The sequence below is a fragment of the Rhinoderma darwinii genome, chromosome 6, assembly GCF_050947455.1.
Source record: "Rhinoderma darwinii isolate aRhiDar2 chromosome 6, aRhiDar2.hap1, whole genome shotgun sequence".
Lineage (NCBI taxonomy): Eukaryota > Metazoa > Chordata > Amphibia > Anura > Rhinodermatidae > Rhinoderma > Rhinoderma darwinii.
This window is the reverse complement of record NC_134692.1, coordinates 37936349-37955175: the sequence shown is the minus strand read 5'-3', so window position 1 is coordinate 37955175 and position 18827 is coordinate 37936349. Positions and strand designations below refer to the sequence as shown.

Genomic DNA, 18827 nt, shown 5'->3' with positions numbered 1-18827 from the left:
CTGATGCAAAGCTTCAAATCCACTGCTTTGTTAAATGATAAAATTCTAGCCACGTACAGCCACCACTAGGGGGCGCTTAAGAGCTTTTACTGCATAGTGTTTTACTACTGAGTTTATTGTATAAACAGTTTGCAGTTTTTTGCGCTATTGATTCCGTTGTTAAAACGGCAACCTGCCAGAATGGTGACGAACGGAAACCATTAGCGATGTTTCTGTCACCATTGATATCAATGGTGACTGAAACGGAAGCTGTGGTTTCACTTTCCGTTGCAGGGTTCACCCGACGGAAACCTCTGACGGAATGGAAAGCGAATGGTGATGTGAACAGGCCCTTACTCTGCCTATGTAGTGGATATGGAGCTCTGTATCTGAATAACGGATCTCCGACGCCTATAAAGATATGTGAGAAAACAATCGGCATCGAATTTGAAAACTTTTGTAAAAAAAAAAATTATATTAAATTCAAGTTAAGTTTCCATTTTTCAAGCACTATTCACACTTGGAGATGAAAAAAAATGTAGAAATGTTTTGAAATCCCTCATACGACTTAAAAGATAAGTGCACTTTAGGCTAGGACTACAATACCGACTTTGGCCAAGACAGAGGTCGCCCGCCCAAAGGTCTCCGTGTGCATCGCACGTAATAAAATAATGTGGCAGGTTGCCACAACTCAACTGTTTTTCTTGCGACTGTGGGGTCGCGGCCACATTGACTTTCATTAAGGGGCACGCCGCTATCTTTGGCCATATGACCTGTTTCGTGACCAAAGTCGCCATGTAGCTCTATTGGTGGTAGATCAATTTTACTGCTTTACTTTACCATTTTTATTATGATTTTCATAAAAGACCGACCATAAGCCATAAAGTGTAACCGACATAACGGGGCATTTGAGCGGCACTGATTTATGGCTTCCCTGCATACATCTAAGTATTGTTTTTTATGTTTTTGTGGGTTTTTTTTCCATTGCATCGTGCTGCTTTCACATCTTCAAACTTTGCAGGTATTTTATTTACAAATCACATTTTAATCTCTGCTGAAAATGTCTTTTTGCTTTTAGACACTGGCCTTCAAGGTTTACGTGAGAAAGGACAAAATCTTCTGGATCAAATTTCGAACCAAGCTTCTTGGGCTTATGGAAAAGATGTGTCAAGTGAAAATAAGGATAATGTAGACCATGTTCAAGGTGTAATGGAGGACATGCAGCTGAGGAAGCAAAGGTAAGTTGGTCTTGTATCATTGCATTAAAGTGCATGCAGTAATAATAATAAAGTTATAATCTTCAACTTTTACCTTCTTTTTGGACCTCCCCATTCATGATCTTCACCTCTTTATACATATTTCCAAGAGAGACACTTGTTTACACATGTTCGAGCCTGTATAACTGTAGGGAACTAGTTAAGAAGTTTCTCTTTTTACTGTAAAGTGGTCACTCCTGTGCGCTCCCTTTCCTTTTAAAAAAAAGAGAGAACAGCTTCACATCACAGTCCCAAATCTTATGGAAAATGTTTTTTCAGGTAAGGCTTATATCCGGTTCATTTTATGGTGGAATAAAAGTGGGTTTTTTTCTTCACTTTTTTGATACTTTGAAAAACGTGTGCTGCGGATTCTCTACCTTTTCCCTCTCCTTTTTAGTCACTGGTGAGAGCAAGTCATGTTTGCAAATGTTTCTTAAAGGGGTTTTGCCAGAATCAACAATATCGCCTATCCACACAATTGGTGAAAATTGTCTTATTGCTGGGACCCCCACCGATCACAAGAACAGGGGTCCCATACCCCTTTTTTCTTCTTACTGCAGGACCACAGTAAGGAGGATATTAAATGGAGAGGTGATCGAGCATGCGCGCTGGCGCTCTATTCAAAGTCTATAGGAATGACCGAAACGGCGCTCGCCTGTTTCCGTCAGTCCTATAGACGTTCAAGAACCATGTTCTCATAATCGGTGGGGGGGATTCCAGCAGTGGGACCCCCAGTGATCAGACTATTATTGCAGATTCTGCGACCACCCCTTTAATGGACATTCAAGGAGTTTCCGCATTTACAAATTAAGTTTACTATGTTTAAACAAAAATATTTTCTATGTTTTTACCTTAAATCGTTCCTAACCGATCCCTTTGTTTTCTATGGGTATTCTACACGCATTATTTTGGTATACATTTTCGTACATAAAGACAAGCATATTTTTTTCTTAGTGTTTGCAAAGGGATTTACACTGTTTTTTGCGCTAAAAAAAAAGTGCACGTTCAGGAATACGGTTTTTATTAATGCGAGTCAATGGCAGACGTATCAAAACATAAGAGGTCAATTTTACACAATATACATCTGAAACCGTCAGAGGGGAGAAAGGGGAAAAAACATGTTCCCTTTCACTTAAAAAAAAACAAACAACAACTCCGATGCCAGCTGTATGCAACTGTATACATTTTCTTGACAGATCTGTCTCTGACGGATTAGTCAAAACAAGGATATAGTTCAAATTCTTTTGCACCCTTTTTTTGCTGTATACCTTTATTATAAATCTATTCCTACATATATACTGATGGTTCATTGTGCCAGCACCTGCCTGTTGTAAATACAAGTGCCTGGATAGTGGTCCCTCTCTAACAAATTACTATTATCTGAATCAATAGTTGTCATTTTTAAATATTCTGATATTGTATGTGAAATTCGGAATATTTTTATTTCAATGCAGACTATGAATCGTAGGGAGTAAATTAATCTTAACATTTGATTGACACTTTAAAATAAAAAGATGGGAATAATAAGAGCGCTCAGAAAACCTGCTTCAAGGTGAAGGGCTGGATAGATGAATCCATTCACATCACTATCGTCCTACTGTGCAGAATCCTTTGTGATTTGATCAAGAGTGATTCAGCTTTCAGCACCTTTTATCAAGATTAAATCAGCCGATTCTCATGCGCACCCTCAGCCCTGCCAAAGGCATGACAGGTTCTTAAGTGGCGCTGAAAGTTATCTGAATCCCCTCCACGCCTCCCGGCCTCGCGTGAGCTTATCGTTATGTTATTCTTAAATGGCCCTAAATGCACAAAGATGTTTTAGACACTTTCCGCACTCTATTAAGTTTACAATTTAATGTTGGTCGGTGGTTTACATAAGGAAAGATGATTTATCCAAGGTCACAAGGGACTGAGGAGAAAAGTTATCATTTCATAATGGTTTTTTTATTTTCTTTTTGTTTTTTTTGTTTTTTTTGTGTGTGTGAAAGGTTTATCTGCTTTCTTGGGACAAGATCAAATTCCATTTTAGGATATATCATTTTTTTTTGCATTCTAAGATTGAACATATAATAAAATATAGAACATATATTCGGATATATCAGTATGCCGCTCACTCAAGTGGTCTATACAGGGTTTATCTGCTGGAAGCTGAATAAATAACCACCTATATGAATACAACTATTTTACATTCTTATTTTCTTCTCAGGTGTGAAGACATGGTGGATGTCCGGAGGTTAAAAATGCTGCAGATGGTCCAACTGTTTAAGTGTGAAGAAGATGCAGCTCAAGTAAGACCTAAACAATAACTTTGAGTAGAGTTGTATCAACAAGGCCCTGTTCACACGGCGGATTTTGCGTGTCGGGTCCTGCCCCCAATTCCGCCGTGGAACTATTCCGGCCGTCGGCAGGGAGATTCCTTCCCTGAGATTCCTTGACTCAGATGGGAGGTTCGGACGTACTCATCCCCAATATCGACCAGGATGCTTCTTTTTCCCGCTAGCTGAAAAAAATCAGCTAGCGGGAAACAGAAGTGTCGACTTCTATTGAAATAAATGGGAGGCAGAAATTTGCTGTGGATTCCACCGCGAATTTCCTCTGTGTGAACCTACCCTAATATGTGATATTCAAGTACAAGTTGCTGTTGATTAGCCACAGCTACTATGATGTCTCCACAATTCTCAACTTCCATATCAAACACCAGTAATATTCCATTAGTCTGACTAATATGACCGACATATACAACCTATATATCATGGCGTGGAACTCCTAGATCCTAGAACACTAAACCAGAAAATGGAATAACCACTAAGCACTTATTGATGAAAAATGTGCTCAACATCAACACATTTACAGCTGTATAATATTCAGAGACACATTCTGATGGGGCCGGATGACAAAATAGCCCAAAGATTCAGAGACCAGACGGGGAATCAAACTATACAAAAATATGATATATGGGAAGATGCCCCCAGGCAATATCAGTTATGACATGTCTGAGACGTCAACCATTGCAAATCATCTTCAGGTGTCCCTAAATCCAAAAGTCACACTGACCAATGACACCATTAGTATCACACCATTACAAAGTAATATTGTGCCTAAAATAGACATGGGGAATATGATGGTCTATCAAGAACCAGTTACAACAGCGTAAGATGATAAGCTCACCCTGGATGTATATCCGATCTTAAATGAGATTGTTACTGTTGTAAACTATGGGTGATCTTTGCTGCATACAGCCTTGGCACAATCCACAATAAGATAATTGACCCTGTCAGATGGAACCTCAACGCACGGTTTGCCGTCCTACAGCTCCGTCATGATGTATATACCATTAAGATCATTTGATGTGACAGACATGACCAGACCAGTGCATATTCAGTCAAAATCTCAGACCCATTATGCCACATCCATCACCTCCTGGTTTCCTCCAACCATCAGTCCCAAGTTCAGCATCACAGCTGTCAGATGGACATACGGCCCCATGCACACGACCGTATTTTTCCTCCATCCGTAAATACTGGCCATAAATACGGATCTGTAGTCATTTATAGTCCTCCGTAAATCATCCGCATATACGGAACGGTGTCCGTAAATACAGTCCGTAGTGCATCCGTATTTACGGATCCGCAAAAAGAAGAAAACCACAAATGATATGTAACATCTGCAAACCTGGCGTCGCCTAGCAACTCTTCTATAATTACGGACGGCTAATTATACAACCATTAGAATACATGCTCCCCAATTCTTACCCAACTTATGTGCAGTTTTTAATGCAAGACCAGATGGCCACCCTTACCACGTGTCTGCAGTAGGGTCTGCTGGCTCCATCCCCCACCTCTCATAATTAAGATATATATATATATATAACACTGAAGCCCCCCCGATGCTTGCGGTCTTCAGTTAGCCTCTTCCCTCTACAGTTAAGTGCTGATAGCTTACAGTATAGGCGTCTATCACACAGTCAAGATCTATTCCTGTGTAACCGGCACCATTCACTCACCAATGCACTAAAGGGAAGGGCTCTTCGCACTCCAGCATCGACAGGCGTGGTAACCTAGACCAGTGCTTCTCAATGTCCCTTGACAAGGTTCAAAGTCAAGTACCCCCTACCCAGCACAGTATGATCACAGTGCGAGTGCCCCGTAGGGACATGGCATGTACCCCTTAGGGTACACGTACCACAGGTTGAGAATATAGGTACTAGACATTCCTGATTCCTTAATGGAAAATCTGCCTAGTTATGAGGTGATTCGTCCCTGCGTCCGTACTATTGTTGCATGACTAGTCTGATTTATCACACATTTATAACCTAATTTGGTCAATTCTAACATAATTGAATACTTGTCCACTTCATCGGAGTGCGTTTTGTGCTTTTCTATTTAAAACTTTTTTCCCTTTTGCTGCATTGCAGGCAGTAGACTGGTTAAATGAATTACTCGATGCCTTGTTAAAAACACACATCAGGCTGGGAGACGACAGTCAAGAAACCAAAATTCTGATAGAAAAACATAGAAAATTTGTAGATGTTGCTCAGGTAAATAGATTGTGCGTTCGTATTAAAGAGGCTCTGTCACCAGATTTTGCAGCCCCTATCTGCTATTGCATGTGATCGGCGCTGCAATGTAGATAACCGTAACGTTTTTATTTTTAAAAAACGAGCATTTTTGGCCAAGTTATGACCATTTTTGTATTTATGCAAATGAGGCTTTCTAAAGTCCAACTGGGCGTGTATTATGTGCGTACATCGGGGCGTTTTTACTACTTTTACTAGCTGGGCGTTCTGACGAGAAGTATCAGCCACTTCTCTTCAGAACGCCCAGCTTCTGGCAGTGCAGACACACAGCGTGTTCTCGAGAGATCACGCTGTGACGTCACTCACTTCCTGCCCCAGGTCCTGCATCGTGTCGGACGAGCGAGGACACATCGGCACCAGAGGCTACAGTTGATTCTGCAGCAGCATCAGCGTTTTCAGGTAAGTCGATGTAGCTACTTACCTGCAAACGCTGATGCTGCTGCAGAATCAACTGTAGCCTCTGGTGCCGATGTGGCCGACACGATGCAGGACCTGGGGCAGGAAGTGACATCACAGCGTGATCTCTCGAGAACACGCTGTGTGTCTGCACTGCCAGAAGCTGGGTGTTAACGAACAGAAGTGGATGATGCTGATTCGTCAGCATCATACACTCCCATTCCTAACGCCCAGCTAGTAAAAGAAGTAAAAACGCCCCGATGTACACACATAATACACGCCCAGTTGTACTTTTACTGTAAACACGCCCAGTTGTACTTTTGCAAGCCTCATTTGCATAAATACAAAAATGGTCATAACTTGGCCAAAAATGCTCGTTTTTTAAAAATAAAAACGTTCCTCTTATCTACATTGCAGCGCCGATCTGCTGCAATAGCAGATAGGGGTTGCAAAATCTGGTGACAGAGCCTCTTTAAATCGTACTACAAAGTTAACTTTTAGTGTACATTATACTGAAAATTAAATAATCTGCAATTTATTCTGGTCATGTATTCGGTCAATAAGCCAGGATTTCGGGAGCAAAACACATCTTGCCCATACAACTTAGGCCCCATGCACACGACCGTAGATTTCGTTCATTTCTATGGCCGACGGACACTTTCCCGTATATCTACGGGATGGTGTCTGTGCCATAGAAAGCTTCTGCATGTCCTATTTTTTTATTTTACAGACCGTGCTCCCATAATAATGGGAGCACGGTCCGCAAATGCGGATGGCTGGTCGTGCCCCTAATCACGGCCCGCGTGCATGGGGCCTTAATCTATGCAACTCGGATCATCCACTTCATGTCTATGTAGTAAGCTGTATGGGTGAGTGCATTTTTTTGTGGATCCATGTGTCTATTCCACAAATTATGGAACAGGTCCTATTCTTGTAGTATTTGCAGTCCGTCTCACCCATTCTAGTATATGGGTCCACAAAAAAAATTTGAGAGCGCACGGAGGCCGCTAGGATCCATGTTTCGCAAAACTGAAACGGTCGTGTGCATGAGCCCTAAGAGAAGTTTTGCTCACGTAATGCTGTATATTTCTGCACTTTTGTCCTTTAAAACTATTTACCGTGTATTCTGTCTGCTAGGAGCTTGTTCTATAGCCTGACTTTTTTTTTATTTTTTTTACTTCTTCATTTCAGGAATGATAAATAATTGCTTTGTTCCCTGCCCATTGTTCCTATATTTTCTCCTACAGAGCACATACGATTATGGTCGCCAGTTGCTGCAAGCCACAGTTGTACTATGTCAGTCTCTGAGATGTACGTCGAGGTCATCAGGGGACACGCTTCCGAAACTAAACAGAGTATGGAAACAGTTTACGATAACCTCAGAAGAGCGGGTTCACAGGCTGGAAATGGCTCTAGCTTTTCATTCAAACGCGGAAAAGGTTAGACCCATTTGCATATGACCCGCGCCAAGTAGTTCTATTCATCTAAAGGTCACTTGTACTTTTCTAAACACTTTTCCGTATTGCTCTGTCAGTACGATGCAGCTCACTTTCAGTTTTTAATGTATTGTGGATTTTTTATTTTTGTTACATCAAGTTTTTGAAATTCATTTCGGTTAATGCTCTACTCTAGGTAGTTTCCACTACAGGAATGTTTAAATGGACAGCTTTTTTCCCCAGCTGATGTTTAATTCTAAATACAAGGTAGCAAAGCGCAGCTCCTGCTATGCCAGTCCTAACGTGACCGTGTATTACATGATTTCCTATACATTTGAATAGGCACCATGTAATACTGCATTTCTCCTGCAGAGGCCACTGCAGGGATTATTATTAGCTTTACGGAACTTAGAGAAGCCAAATCTGCAGAGATCAGCTGATCGCTGGGGCAGCTTTGTTCTAAAAGGGGTTGTCCTAATAAGTCGACCCCCCTCCCCCCATCCGTTTACACCTGTTATTTGTGGTTTTGGAAAGCGCCATGACTTTTTGGTTATAGCAAAAGCAATTCATTTTTTTAAGTCTTATGTATAGAAAGTGATGGTGAACAATATCATGTAAATCCTGGCGTTCAATAGTGTGCAATCCCCATGTTGAAGGATACAGGACACTACACTGCTATTCCCCACTGAGGTACTTATGTCCCCTTTATATGTTTATACGTCATATTACGTTTGTATAACTAATCCACTGTACGTGTTACATTCTTTGTGCAGATTTTAGAAGAAAGCCCAGACCTTCCGGAATCCGTGCTGGATTTTGAAGAATTTGATGAAGTTGAAGGTGTTGGGAAATCACTGCTGGATAGGTTAACTGTGCCTGTGATTTATCCTGATGGGTATGTCATGTCTTTGTATGTTTCACATTGGTGGTAATGTTTTTATGCTGTAAGATCCTCGCTTTTAGACCCTCACACCCTTATTCCCTCTAGTAAACATGGGCAAAATTGCCTATCTAAATTTTTAGTTTTTTGGTTCTACAATTATTTTGTGACTAACCCATTTTTAACAGCTCGAAACGGAAGGATAAGTGTCTTATCGCGGGAGGACTTAACGCTGTGACTTCCTATGATCACTAGAACGAGGGTCCCGAGCTTGAATGTAGCGAAGGAAGCTTATTTCTCTGCCGCTCTATTCACTATCTATGGAACTGACAAACACCCGATCGCTGTACTCGGCGGTCTGTCCGTCCCATGTGATCGCTGTGGGGCCCCCAGCGATCAGAAACGTATCACTTCTCCTATTAGTTTGTCAGATTGAGCTCGGACAGCTGTATACGTTAGTTGTTGGTGATATTTTATATACGGATCTCTGAGGCTAGACGTACACTCTACAGTATTGTACACTTAGTCTGCAGGAGCTCTGTGAATAATATCTCCGTGGAGAAGCGATTTCCAATTAGAATCCTGAAATAAATAAGTAAATTTAATTGGAAATTGGCCAAATCTGCAATAATTGCCTATGTCTGCCACCTGTGGCTTTTTAAAACTACAACTCCTGGCCTGCGTCTTTCAGGCCTTGCTGGGAGTTGTATTTTTGTATGGCCTTTGTGTAGCTCTGTTCGTGTACATCAATGACGCTTACAAGCTAATTATGATATTTGTTTTTGATGACATTTTTAATGGCTTTGTGTTCAGATAAATAGTTTCTTTACCCCATAGAGCAGTAATGGAGGCAGAACTGTTATAGCTCAGGGATAACACCAGAATGACAGGCCATGGCAGCTCCCCTACATATCAGCACCTATTACATTTGTAATAAAATAAATAGAAGCAATAAACAAGTTCTTTCCACCATTTTATCCTGTCCAAAAGTACTACATGCAGCAGAAGTCGTTTGAGGGCTACTATCAGGGTGCAATTCTTTGTACCTACCATTCATCCATGAGGGCACCATCCATAAGGTCAGGACATTGCCTCAGGCAGCTCCTCTTCCCTGGCTCTTGGGGGCAGCACTTTGGCTCATATCCATTTCACCCCTGAAAATTTAAACATATGTGATGTTTTTTCTTTAATAAAATAGAAATTTTGTGTTTTTAACCTGACCAGCTTTTCTTTCCTTAACCCCTTGGAGACACGGCCAATTTAAATTTTTTCATTTTCTCTTTTTCCTCCACGCCTTCCAAAAGCCATAACTGCTTTGTTTTTTTTGTCGACATAGCCGTATGAGGGCTTGTTTTCTGCGGGACAAGCTGTGGTTTGTCATGGCACCATTTATTGTACCACATAATGTACTGAGAAGCAAAAAAAAAATGGGGGATTTTGTTTTTATGGTGTCCATCAGGCGCTAAAAACGACATGTTCATCTTATTCTACAGTTTGATACTATTACGGCGATACCAAATTTATATGATTTTGTTTCGTTTTACCACAAAGTTGTTTTTTTTTTGTCGCCAAGTTATTTTTCCATCAATTTAGTGATGTGAGGGCTTAATTTTTGCAAGGTGAGCTGCAGTTTTCAACGATACCATTTTGAGGTATATTCGACTTTTTGATCACTTTTTATTTCATTTTTTTTAGAGCTATGGTGACCAATAAACAGCAATTTGCGTGTTTTAGAATTATTTTTCTCTTGCGCCGTTCACCGGGCGGGTTAAACAACGCTATATTGTGATAGTTCTGAATTTTATGGACGTGGTGATACCAGTTATGTTAACTTTGCTTTTTTTTTTTTTACTTTAGGGGAAAAAATGGGAAAAAAATTTATTTAACTTTTAATACTTTTTTTTTTTTAATCATAAAAAAAAACTTTATTTAACTGTTTTTTACTTTTTTTATTAGTCCCCCTAGGAGACTTGAACCAGCGATCGTTGGATCGCTTGCACAATATACTGCAATACTAATGTATTGTAGTATATCGTGATTCTGACAGTCCCCTTTGGAGCTCTGCCAGAGGCAGAGCTTCAAAGGAGTACAAAGATGGCAGCACTGGGGGCTTTATTAGGCCCCCAGGCTGCCATAACAACCATTGTAAACGGCCGATCGCGCCTCGGGTGGTGCGATGACGTGTTTCAGGGAGCGCCCCCCTGATTCTAACAATTTAAATGCCACGGTCACGATTGACCGCAGCATTTAAAGTGTTAAACGGGCAGAATCAAAGTGAACTTTGATTCCATCCACTGGAGTGAGGTGTCGGCTGTGTAACACAGCAGTCACCCGCCGAGTATGGAGCACGCTCAGCCCGTGAGCCCGCTCCATACTTCCCTTTGGCGACAGCTACCTATTAGTACGTGGCATGTTGCCAAGGGGTTAAAACCCATGGTTGTCTATGTAACCATTTATTACTATATTCTACTTTTATTTAGTCACTTAACAGGGTTGTCGACTTTAAAAAATCCTTTTATGTTAGAAGACTGCCACAACGATAAGATGATCACAATGTGTCCTGCTGCTGCAACCTCCAGAGATCTGCTTTCCTTTGTAAAGGGGAACCCAGCGCCACCAGTAAATGATGCCTTACACAGTGGCCATTTAAAGCATACCTAACCTTTCAGGTGACTTTCTAAACTAGCGGTCATAAGTTTGAACATGAGGCATAACATGATTTCTCGCCATTATATGACTTGCATTTTGAATTTTCTTAGCAGATTCCTCTCTACAGACTCTAACTCTGTTTTCCCTGAGCTAGTGGGTGGAGGCTAACTGCTATCATGTCTCCCATACACAGTACACAGAGAGAAGAGAACATCCTGTTCCCCAATCTAGTAGAACACTTACTAGAAGCTGCAGCAACGTCCGTGTGTTTCTCCCTACCACTGTCTATCACTCTACTCCTGCTCTCGCATCCCCCTCCCCTCTCCATAGACTTCTATGAGCAGTGATAATCTAAACCTTCAGTGAGTCTTGAGGAGACAGATAAATTGAGTCAGTTAGGAGGGAGGAGGAGGAAAGGAGCCTGATAAGTGGGGAAAGTGGCAATTTCTCTAATAAGATATACTATAAAGTTTCTTATATTGGATGTACTATTGATTTATGCAAAATTTGCTAAAGTTAGTACCATTTAAATCAATGGGCTGTACATGTAATACATGGACATCTGACTCCTTCAGAGCAATCTTTGTTCTTTGTAGCCACTTTCTGCTCTGGCTCATTGAGAGGTGTTCAGAACGGAGGACCCCCTCAATTTACTCAGAATTCTGTAATAGGGTTTTTGTTAATAACTTTAAAATAAAATATTAAACCTTTTTACTGATTTGTTTTCCAATCTTTGTTTTGAACACCGTTTTTAGCACAACATGCAACAATACAGTCTCTTTATTTATTTGTTTTTACTAAATGGTATTGTTATATAAAGGGCACATCACTTTCATTTACTAATTACAGAGATTTCTTGTGCATTAGGGCCTGTTCACATCAGCTCTCAGGTTCCGTTCACTCTTTCCGTCAGAGAAACCGATGAACGGAGAGCCAAACGAAAACTATTGCTCCGTTTGCATTACCACTGATTTCAATAATAATGCTTCCGTTTTAGTATGTTTCCATTTGTTTCCGTGCCATAAAGTCAGTTTTTTTCACGGAAACAATTGTACTGTCGACTATTGGGCTATTGTTTACGTGAAAAAACGGATCGGGAACATACTGAAACTAAAGCATTACCATTGAAATCAATGTTAATGCAAACGGAACCGATCGTTTCCATACGGCTTTCCGTTCATCGGTTCCTCTGACGGAAAGAATAAACGGAACCGATGAACAGAAGCCCAACGCTGATGTGAACAGGCCCTTACATACATAAAAAATGCATAAAGAAGGGAATTCATCATTAGCCAAGCCTAATGGGATCTATAAATAACTTTATTTTACAATAATGTTTTGGAAATTGTATTCAGGCTTAATAATGAAGGACTTTCACCACTATGAAGTACTGTGCAAGTCTTTTTGTTGCTGTAAGTCATCCTTTGTGAAAGAACAGTGTGAGGTTCAGAGCTTTTAGAAGAAAAGAGACTGCTAATTTCTATTGTGTTTGGCTTGTAAGTTTTTGAGTTGCAACGCCCTGTCCATCGTTTGGTACGAAATATAGAAATTCAATATCGAAACATCTGCGTTTTGTTACTCCAAAAGAGCAGACAACCTGTTTGTCCCAATAATGACTGACAGACACTTTGAAGCCACTAAATTCCAGATTAAAATAGTGTGGCTTTTGGGACAGGACTTGAAGGGTAATTCCATTTTGGATGGTCCCTGACTACTCGGTAGTCACTTTTATAAGCGTGTTTAGCTGGGACCTAGCTTAACCCAAACATTCCACTTCTCCCCAAATCCTAGTCAGAAGGATCCATGAAGCTGAGATATGGGTAGCTGTTTGATGATGTGCTCACACTTTAGTTGTCGCTGTGCCTGCCTGTGACATGAAGTGAACACTGTAGTCCCCAGTTTTTTACTACCCCTTATACAAAATAAGGGCTCCACAGGGTTAACAAGTAGAACAATAGGGGTTTTTATGTTTTGACCCTATAGAACGGCTATTTTGATAGTCAGAGAAGGAACACTACTGGTGACCACAGTGTTACAGAAAGGCATTCAACATCTTAAACCGTTACGCAGTGTAAGGACCTTCATCAAACAACTACAGGTATTTTAGCTTCACACCTAAATTTTTAGGTTGTTTGCTACACATATTCTATAAATGTCGGAGGACCATGTTGACAATTTTAAGTATATACGGCAGCCTGGCAATTTGTCAACATGTACTGTCTGGAAAAACATGAATCAGGTATTTTGGATTCGGGTTTCCCATGGAGTCAAGTGGCAGTATATGGTTAGTCTAGTTATCACTTATTCCCTCACCTTATGACCAAAAACCTGTTCATGTGGCTGAACCGAGAATCTGTGTTCATGTGGGAATTGTGATGACTTTTAACAGGTATAGTCTGGCTCCCACTGCACCTAGTCTGAGTGAAAACGCTCCCTGCCCTGGTAATCTCTAAAAATGGTCTGTATACATTATATTTGACATACATTTACGTCATCGTCAGTGGAGAGGAGGGGAGTATGGAGCGAGCTAAAAGGGTTGAGCTCACTCTAAATGCCAAGCGTGACAGCGGTATATTATAGCGGACACCCATCTCTAACGGCAAGGACTGGAGATAACTGAAATGCCAGAATTGCTGTTTTTTTGGTAAACTGGACTTTCTCAAAAAATGGAATAAAAAGTGATCAACAAGTTGTATGTACCCCAAAATGGTATCAATAAAATCTACAACTCACCCCGCAAAAAAACAAAACCCTCACACCGCTCCATCGACAGAAAAATAAAAACGTTATGGCGCTCAGAATATGGCGACAGAAAACAAATTTATTTTTAACCAATAGTTTTTTCATTGTAAAAGTAGTAAATGCATTAAAAACTATGTATTTGGTATTGCCTTAATCGTATTGAACCGCAGAATAAAGTTAACATGTTGCTTAACCGCACCTTGAATGTCGTAAAAACATTGCAGAAATTGCTGGTTTTTTTTTAATTACATTTTTTTATTTTTCGTTCATTATATCATGCAAAAAACAAGCCCTCACTAGCTACTTCATTGAAAAAATAAAACAAGTTACGGCTTTTCGGTGGCAAAGTGTTATTCTGATGGAAAATAGTTGTTTGAGTACCTTGCTGCATGCATGGCGCCCTCAGACAACTTGCATTACATAAACCTAACTAACTATAACCAAGATAATTTCATCTACTTCCCTTTTACGGCAGTTACCTAAATATATTCACTGAATATTAGCTTGGACATATTATTGCCTTAATAACTTAACACATCTCTCCTCTCTTGCAGAACTGAGCAGTATTTTGGAAGTCCAAGTGACATGGCCTCCGCAGCAGAACATATAAGGGAGAGAATCAAGATGGTTTGTCTAAAAAAACAGCAGCTTCTAGAACCTGATGCCTCCATAAGAGAGAGTTAAAAAGAGACTGGACTGTGATATACCCAATAAGCTAAAGTTTGTAATGCAGCATGTCGTCATTTTCCAAGATTCAATATAATCCATGGAAAACGCATTTCACAACCATCTCATGAAACAATATTCTCTCGGTCTAAAGCATTGCTCTGCGTATTGTAATGCTATCAATCTATAAAGCCTTACTTCTATACTGTGCTGTGAAATCATCCAGTGTCTGAACAGGGTAGTGTTATTTCAACACTACTATCGCCCTGTAGCTACCAAACGGACCTGAAACGCGTGGCAGGATAATTCGTTTCGTGGCTGTCTGACTGCGGATGGGTTAAAAGCTTTACCTTACATGGTAGTTAAATAGATCGAAAGTTGTCAAACGGTTCAAGTGGTGCTACCTGAAATGAAGGATCTCTCCGTGGCAAATCTAGAAAGGAGAAGACTGATTTGTAAAGTGCTGTGCCTAATCGGCTGATGTAGTATATTTAGGATGTGGGTAAATTACCTGTTGTTTTTAGGCTGTAGCGTACTTTTACTCTTGTCTTAATATCTAAAAGCATTTCATTTTTTTAATTGTGCCATTATGCAACCTGTCCATGAAAACTTTGATATAGCCTACATGAAACAAATGTTTTCTTACCTGTATTGGACTATGTATTTAAAGCTGTTTGTGCTGAATGAATAAAACCATCTTTATAAGATTGGACATTTTGACTGCTGTAGAAATGCTGGAATATCTGGTGCGGATCAACAAAAATGTTATGTTGAAGTTCATTTTAAAAATATAGAAATAAAGTCCCTTGCGAAAGTATTCACCCCCTTGGTGTTTTTCCTGTTTTGTTGCATTACAACTGGGAATTAAAATGAATATAAAATTTCATTTTATGTAATGTAACCTGACAAAATAGTCCAAATTGTTACAGTGGAATGAAAAAAAATACATTGTTTAAAAAAAGAATTAAAACAACTGAAAAGTCACATAATTAGTTCACAAAGGTCCCACTGTGTGCAATCAAAGTGTCACATGATGTCAGTATAAATACACCTGTTCTGAAAGGCTCCTGATTCTGCAACACCACAAGGACCTGAGACCAAGGAGCTCTCCAAACAGGTCAGAGACAAAGTTGTGAAGAAGTATAGATCAGGGTTGGGTTATAATTTTTTTTTATTTTTTTTAATATATCCTAAACTTTGAACATCCCACGGAGCATTAATAAATCCATTATAACAAAATGGAAAAAATATGGCACAACTACAAACCTGACAAGAGAAGTCCGCCCACCAAAACTCACAGACCGGGCAAGGAGGGCATTAATCACAGATTCAATAGACACTAACGATAGCATGAAGGAGCTTGAAAGACCCATAGCGGAGATGGAAGTATCTGTCCATAGGAACTTTATAAGCCGTATACTCCAGAGTCGAGGTGTATACAAGAGTGGCCAGAAAAGAAGCCATCAGAAAACACGTTTTGAGTTCGCCAAACAGCATGTGGCAGACTCCAACACATGGAAGGACGTTCTCTGGTTAAATGAGACTAAAACTGAACTTTTTGGCCATTATGGGAATCACCTTGTGTGGTGCAGACTCAACACTTTCGCTTACCCCAATAACACCATTCCCGCAGTAAAGCATGATGGTGAAAAACTGGTCAGAATTGAAGGAAAGATGGATGGCAGTAAATATAGGAAATTCTTGAGGAAAACCTGTCTGCCTGAGATTTGAGACTGGGACCGAGATTTACCTTCCAGCAGGGCAATGGCCCTAAACATACTGCTAAAGCTACACTGGAGAGGTTAAAGGGGAAACATGTAAATGTCTTGGAATGGCCGAGTCAAAGTCCAGACCTCAATCCAATTGAGAATCTGTAGCACGACTTGAAGACATCTGTATGCCAACACAACCGATGTAACTCGAAGGAGTTGGAGAAGTTTTGTTGGAAGAAGGGGGCAAATATCCCAGTGTGTAGATGTGCTAAACTAATAGAGACCAACCCCAAGAGACTTACATCTGTATCGACTTTCAGGGGGTGAATACTTCTGAACATTAAAGTACTCTGCTATTTGTCTTAATTTTTGTTTGTGTTACCGTAAAAAATATTTTGCACCTTCAAAGTGGTAGAGATGTTGTATAAATCAAATGGTGCAAACACCCAAAACAAATCCACTTTAGTTAAGGTTGTAATGAAACAAAATACCAAGGAAGAGTAATTTTGCAAGGCATTGTATGTCACTGTTCACATTCCAAACCCATTACCATATTTGTAAAAATAGTGAAAAAAAAATTCCCACCAGATTTTATTACCATGTAAAGGCTTAGGAGACCTGTAGCGCAATGTCAAAAATTTGTCAAAACACCACGCAAAAGTTGTTTCTGCAAACGGAGTGAGATTTGTCAGGGGAGCAGTATCCCAGAGCAAACTTTTACATTGCTGCCCAATCCGTTTTTCTCCTCTGGCATCCCCTGTATTTTGTGGTTTTACAGGGGATCTGAATTGAAATAAATCTTAACATGGAAGGGTGCTTATAACATTAACCCTTTCACTTCTGCAACAATTTGCATGCATTTAACATACACTATTAAACTGCCTAAAATTACCTATATAATCAGATAAAACGTTATAGAATGCAAGGTAGACCTCTTAATAAATCATGTTGTGTTTCATTTCTGCGCTTTTCCTGCAATTGTACAATATATGTGCTAGATGTAAACAATCCGCAAGGTAAAGTTTGGCACATGCTCCAATACAGGAGGCGGCGGATGAAGCAGTGACGTTATGCCATGTGATCGCAAGATCTGTGAGGTCATATGGAAGACGGCTATTCATCACCATCATTGGACCATAAGTGTAGTACCTGATAATTTAGTAAGTTCTCTAACATCTGATTTTAACTTTTGATGTTTTGACTTGAATGTATAGGAACCACCTTTAATATGGAGATGCTCCACAGGATTCTGTAATAAAACACAAAAGCTTTATTGTTCACTCCAGCTGTTCACTCCCAGACTGCTATAGACTAGGAACTGCATTGAATTCAGTGTAACATCTAACAGGAGGGAGGTTAAGGGAGGAGAGAGTAGGGCACTATGCATTTCTATGAAGCTTTGGTGACTGAGACAAAACCACAGCTCGATGGCTGCTAAAAATTACTGGTCTAACTTACTATTTCCTTGACCCAGCTAGGAACCAACAGAGATATATATATATATATATATATATATACACTGTTCAGCCACTGATATGTGAAGGAAATAACACTGATTATTATATTACAATGGCAAGTGTCATGGAGTGGGATATATTAGACAGCAAGTGAAAAGTCAGTTCTTGAAGTTAATGTGTTGATAAGCAGGAAAAATGGGAAAGCCTAAGGATCTTAACAACTTTGACACAGACTAAATTGGTCAGTGGGTCATGTGGGGTGTTCCCGGTATGCAATGGTTAGTACCTGCCAAAATGGCACAAATCGCTGATGCTATGACTATAATGGAACGGTGTCAAAATGTTTAGGGCTGTAAAGCGGTCAGAGTGCTCATGCTGAGCCCTGTCCACTGCCGATGGGCAAGTGTAGGGATCTGAGTGAATTTGACAAATTTTGATGGCTAGACAACTGGGTCGGAGCATTCCCAAAACAGCCGGTCTATTGGGGGTGTTCCCGGTATACAGTGGTTACAAAAAGGAAGACCGGTAAAAGGGTCATAGGCATCCAAGGCTCATTGATGTGCATGGGGATCAATGGCTAGCCTGTCTGGTCCAATCCCACAGAAGAGCTACTGTTGCACCAACTGCTGATGCTATAGTTATGATAGAAAGGTGTCAGAAAGTTTGGGGCTGCGCAGCCGCAGATCGGTCAAACTGCTGCCCAATGTGACCCCTGTCCGCTGCTGCAACTGCCTACAATGGACACGTGAGCTTTAGAACTGGACCATGGAGCAATGGAAGAAGATGGCGTGGTCTGATGAATCATGTTTTCCTTTATATCATGTGGACGTCTGGGTGCGTGTGTCTCACTTACCTGCGGAAGAGATGGCACCAGGACGCACTATGAGAAGAAGACTAGCTGGCAGAGGCAGTTTGATGCTCTGGGCAATGGTTTGCTGGGAAACGTTGGGTCCTGGCATTCATGTGGATGTGGATTCATTGTTGCCAACCAAGTATTCCATTTCATGGTAACAATTCTCAGATACTCTTTCAGCAGATGAATGCGCCTGTCTATCTCTCTCTCCATCTCTCTCTCTCT

The 18827-nt window shown here is 40.5% G+C and overlaps 1 protein-coding gene and 1 long non-coding RNA gene across 2 annotated transcripts in view; one reads left to right on the top strand and one right to left on the bottom strand.

Annotated features, from left to right (window-relative positions):
- Positions 1–15383, top strand: part of SESTD1 (SEC14 and spectrin domain containing 1) — a 112440-nt gene extending 97057 nt beyond the window's left edge. Inside the window, exons 13-18 of the mRNA XM_075829524.1 lie at positions 1058–1217; positions 3442–3523; positions 5650–5772; positions 7455–7646; positions 8417–8538; positions 14469–15383. Coding sequence (XP_075685639.1) covers positions 1058–1217; positions 3442–3523; positions 5650–5772; positions 7455–7646; positions 8417–8538; positions 14469–14598 — 809 coding nt within the window. The 3' untranslated portion in view covers positions 14599–15383. The remainder of the gene's footprint in view (positions 1–1057; positions 1218–3441; positions 3524–5649; positions 5773–7454; positions 7647–8416; positions 8539–14468) is intronic.
- On the bottom strand, positions 526–18803 carry LOC142655411 (uncharacterized). Its single transcript, XR_012849488.1, has 3 exons — positions 18603–18803; positions 9574–9677; positions 526–1448 (listed from the first exon to the last, which is right to left on the bottom strand). It is a non-coding gene; the product is annotated as an uncharacterized LOC142655411 (long non-coding RNA).
- Between the last annotated feature and the right edge of the window lie 24 nt (positions 18804–18827).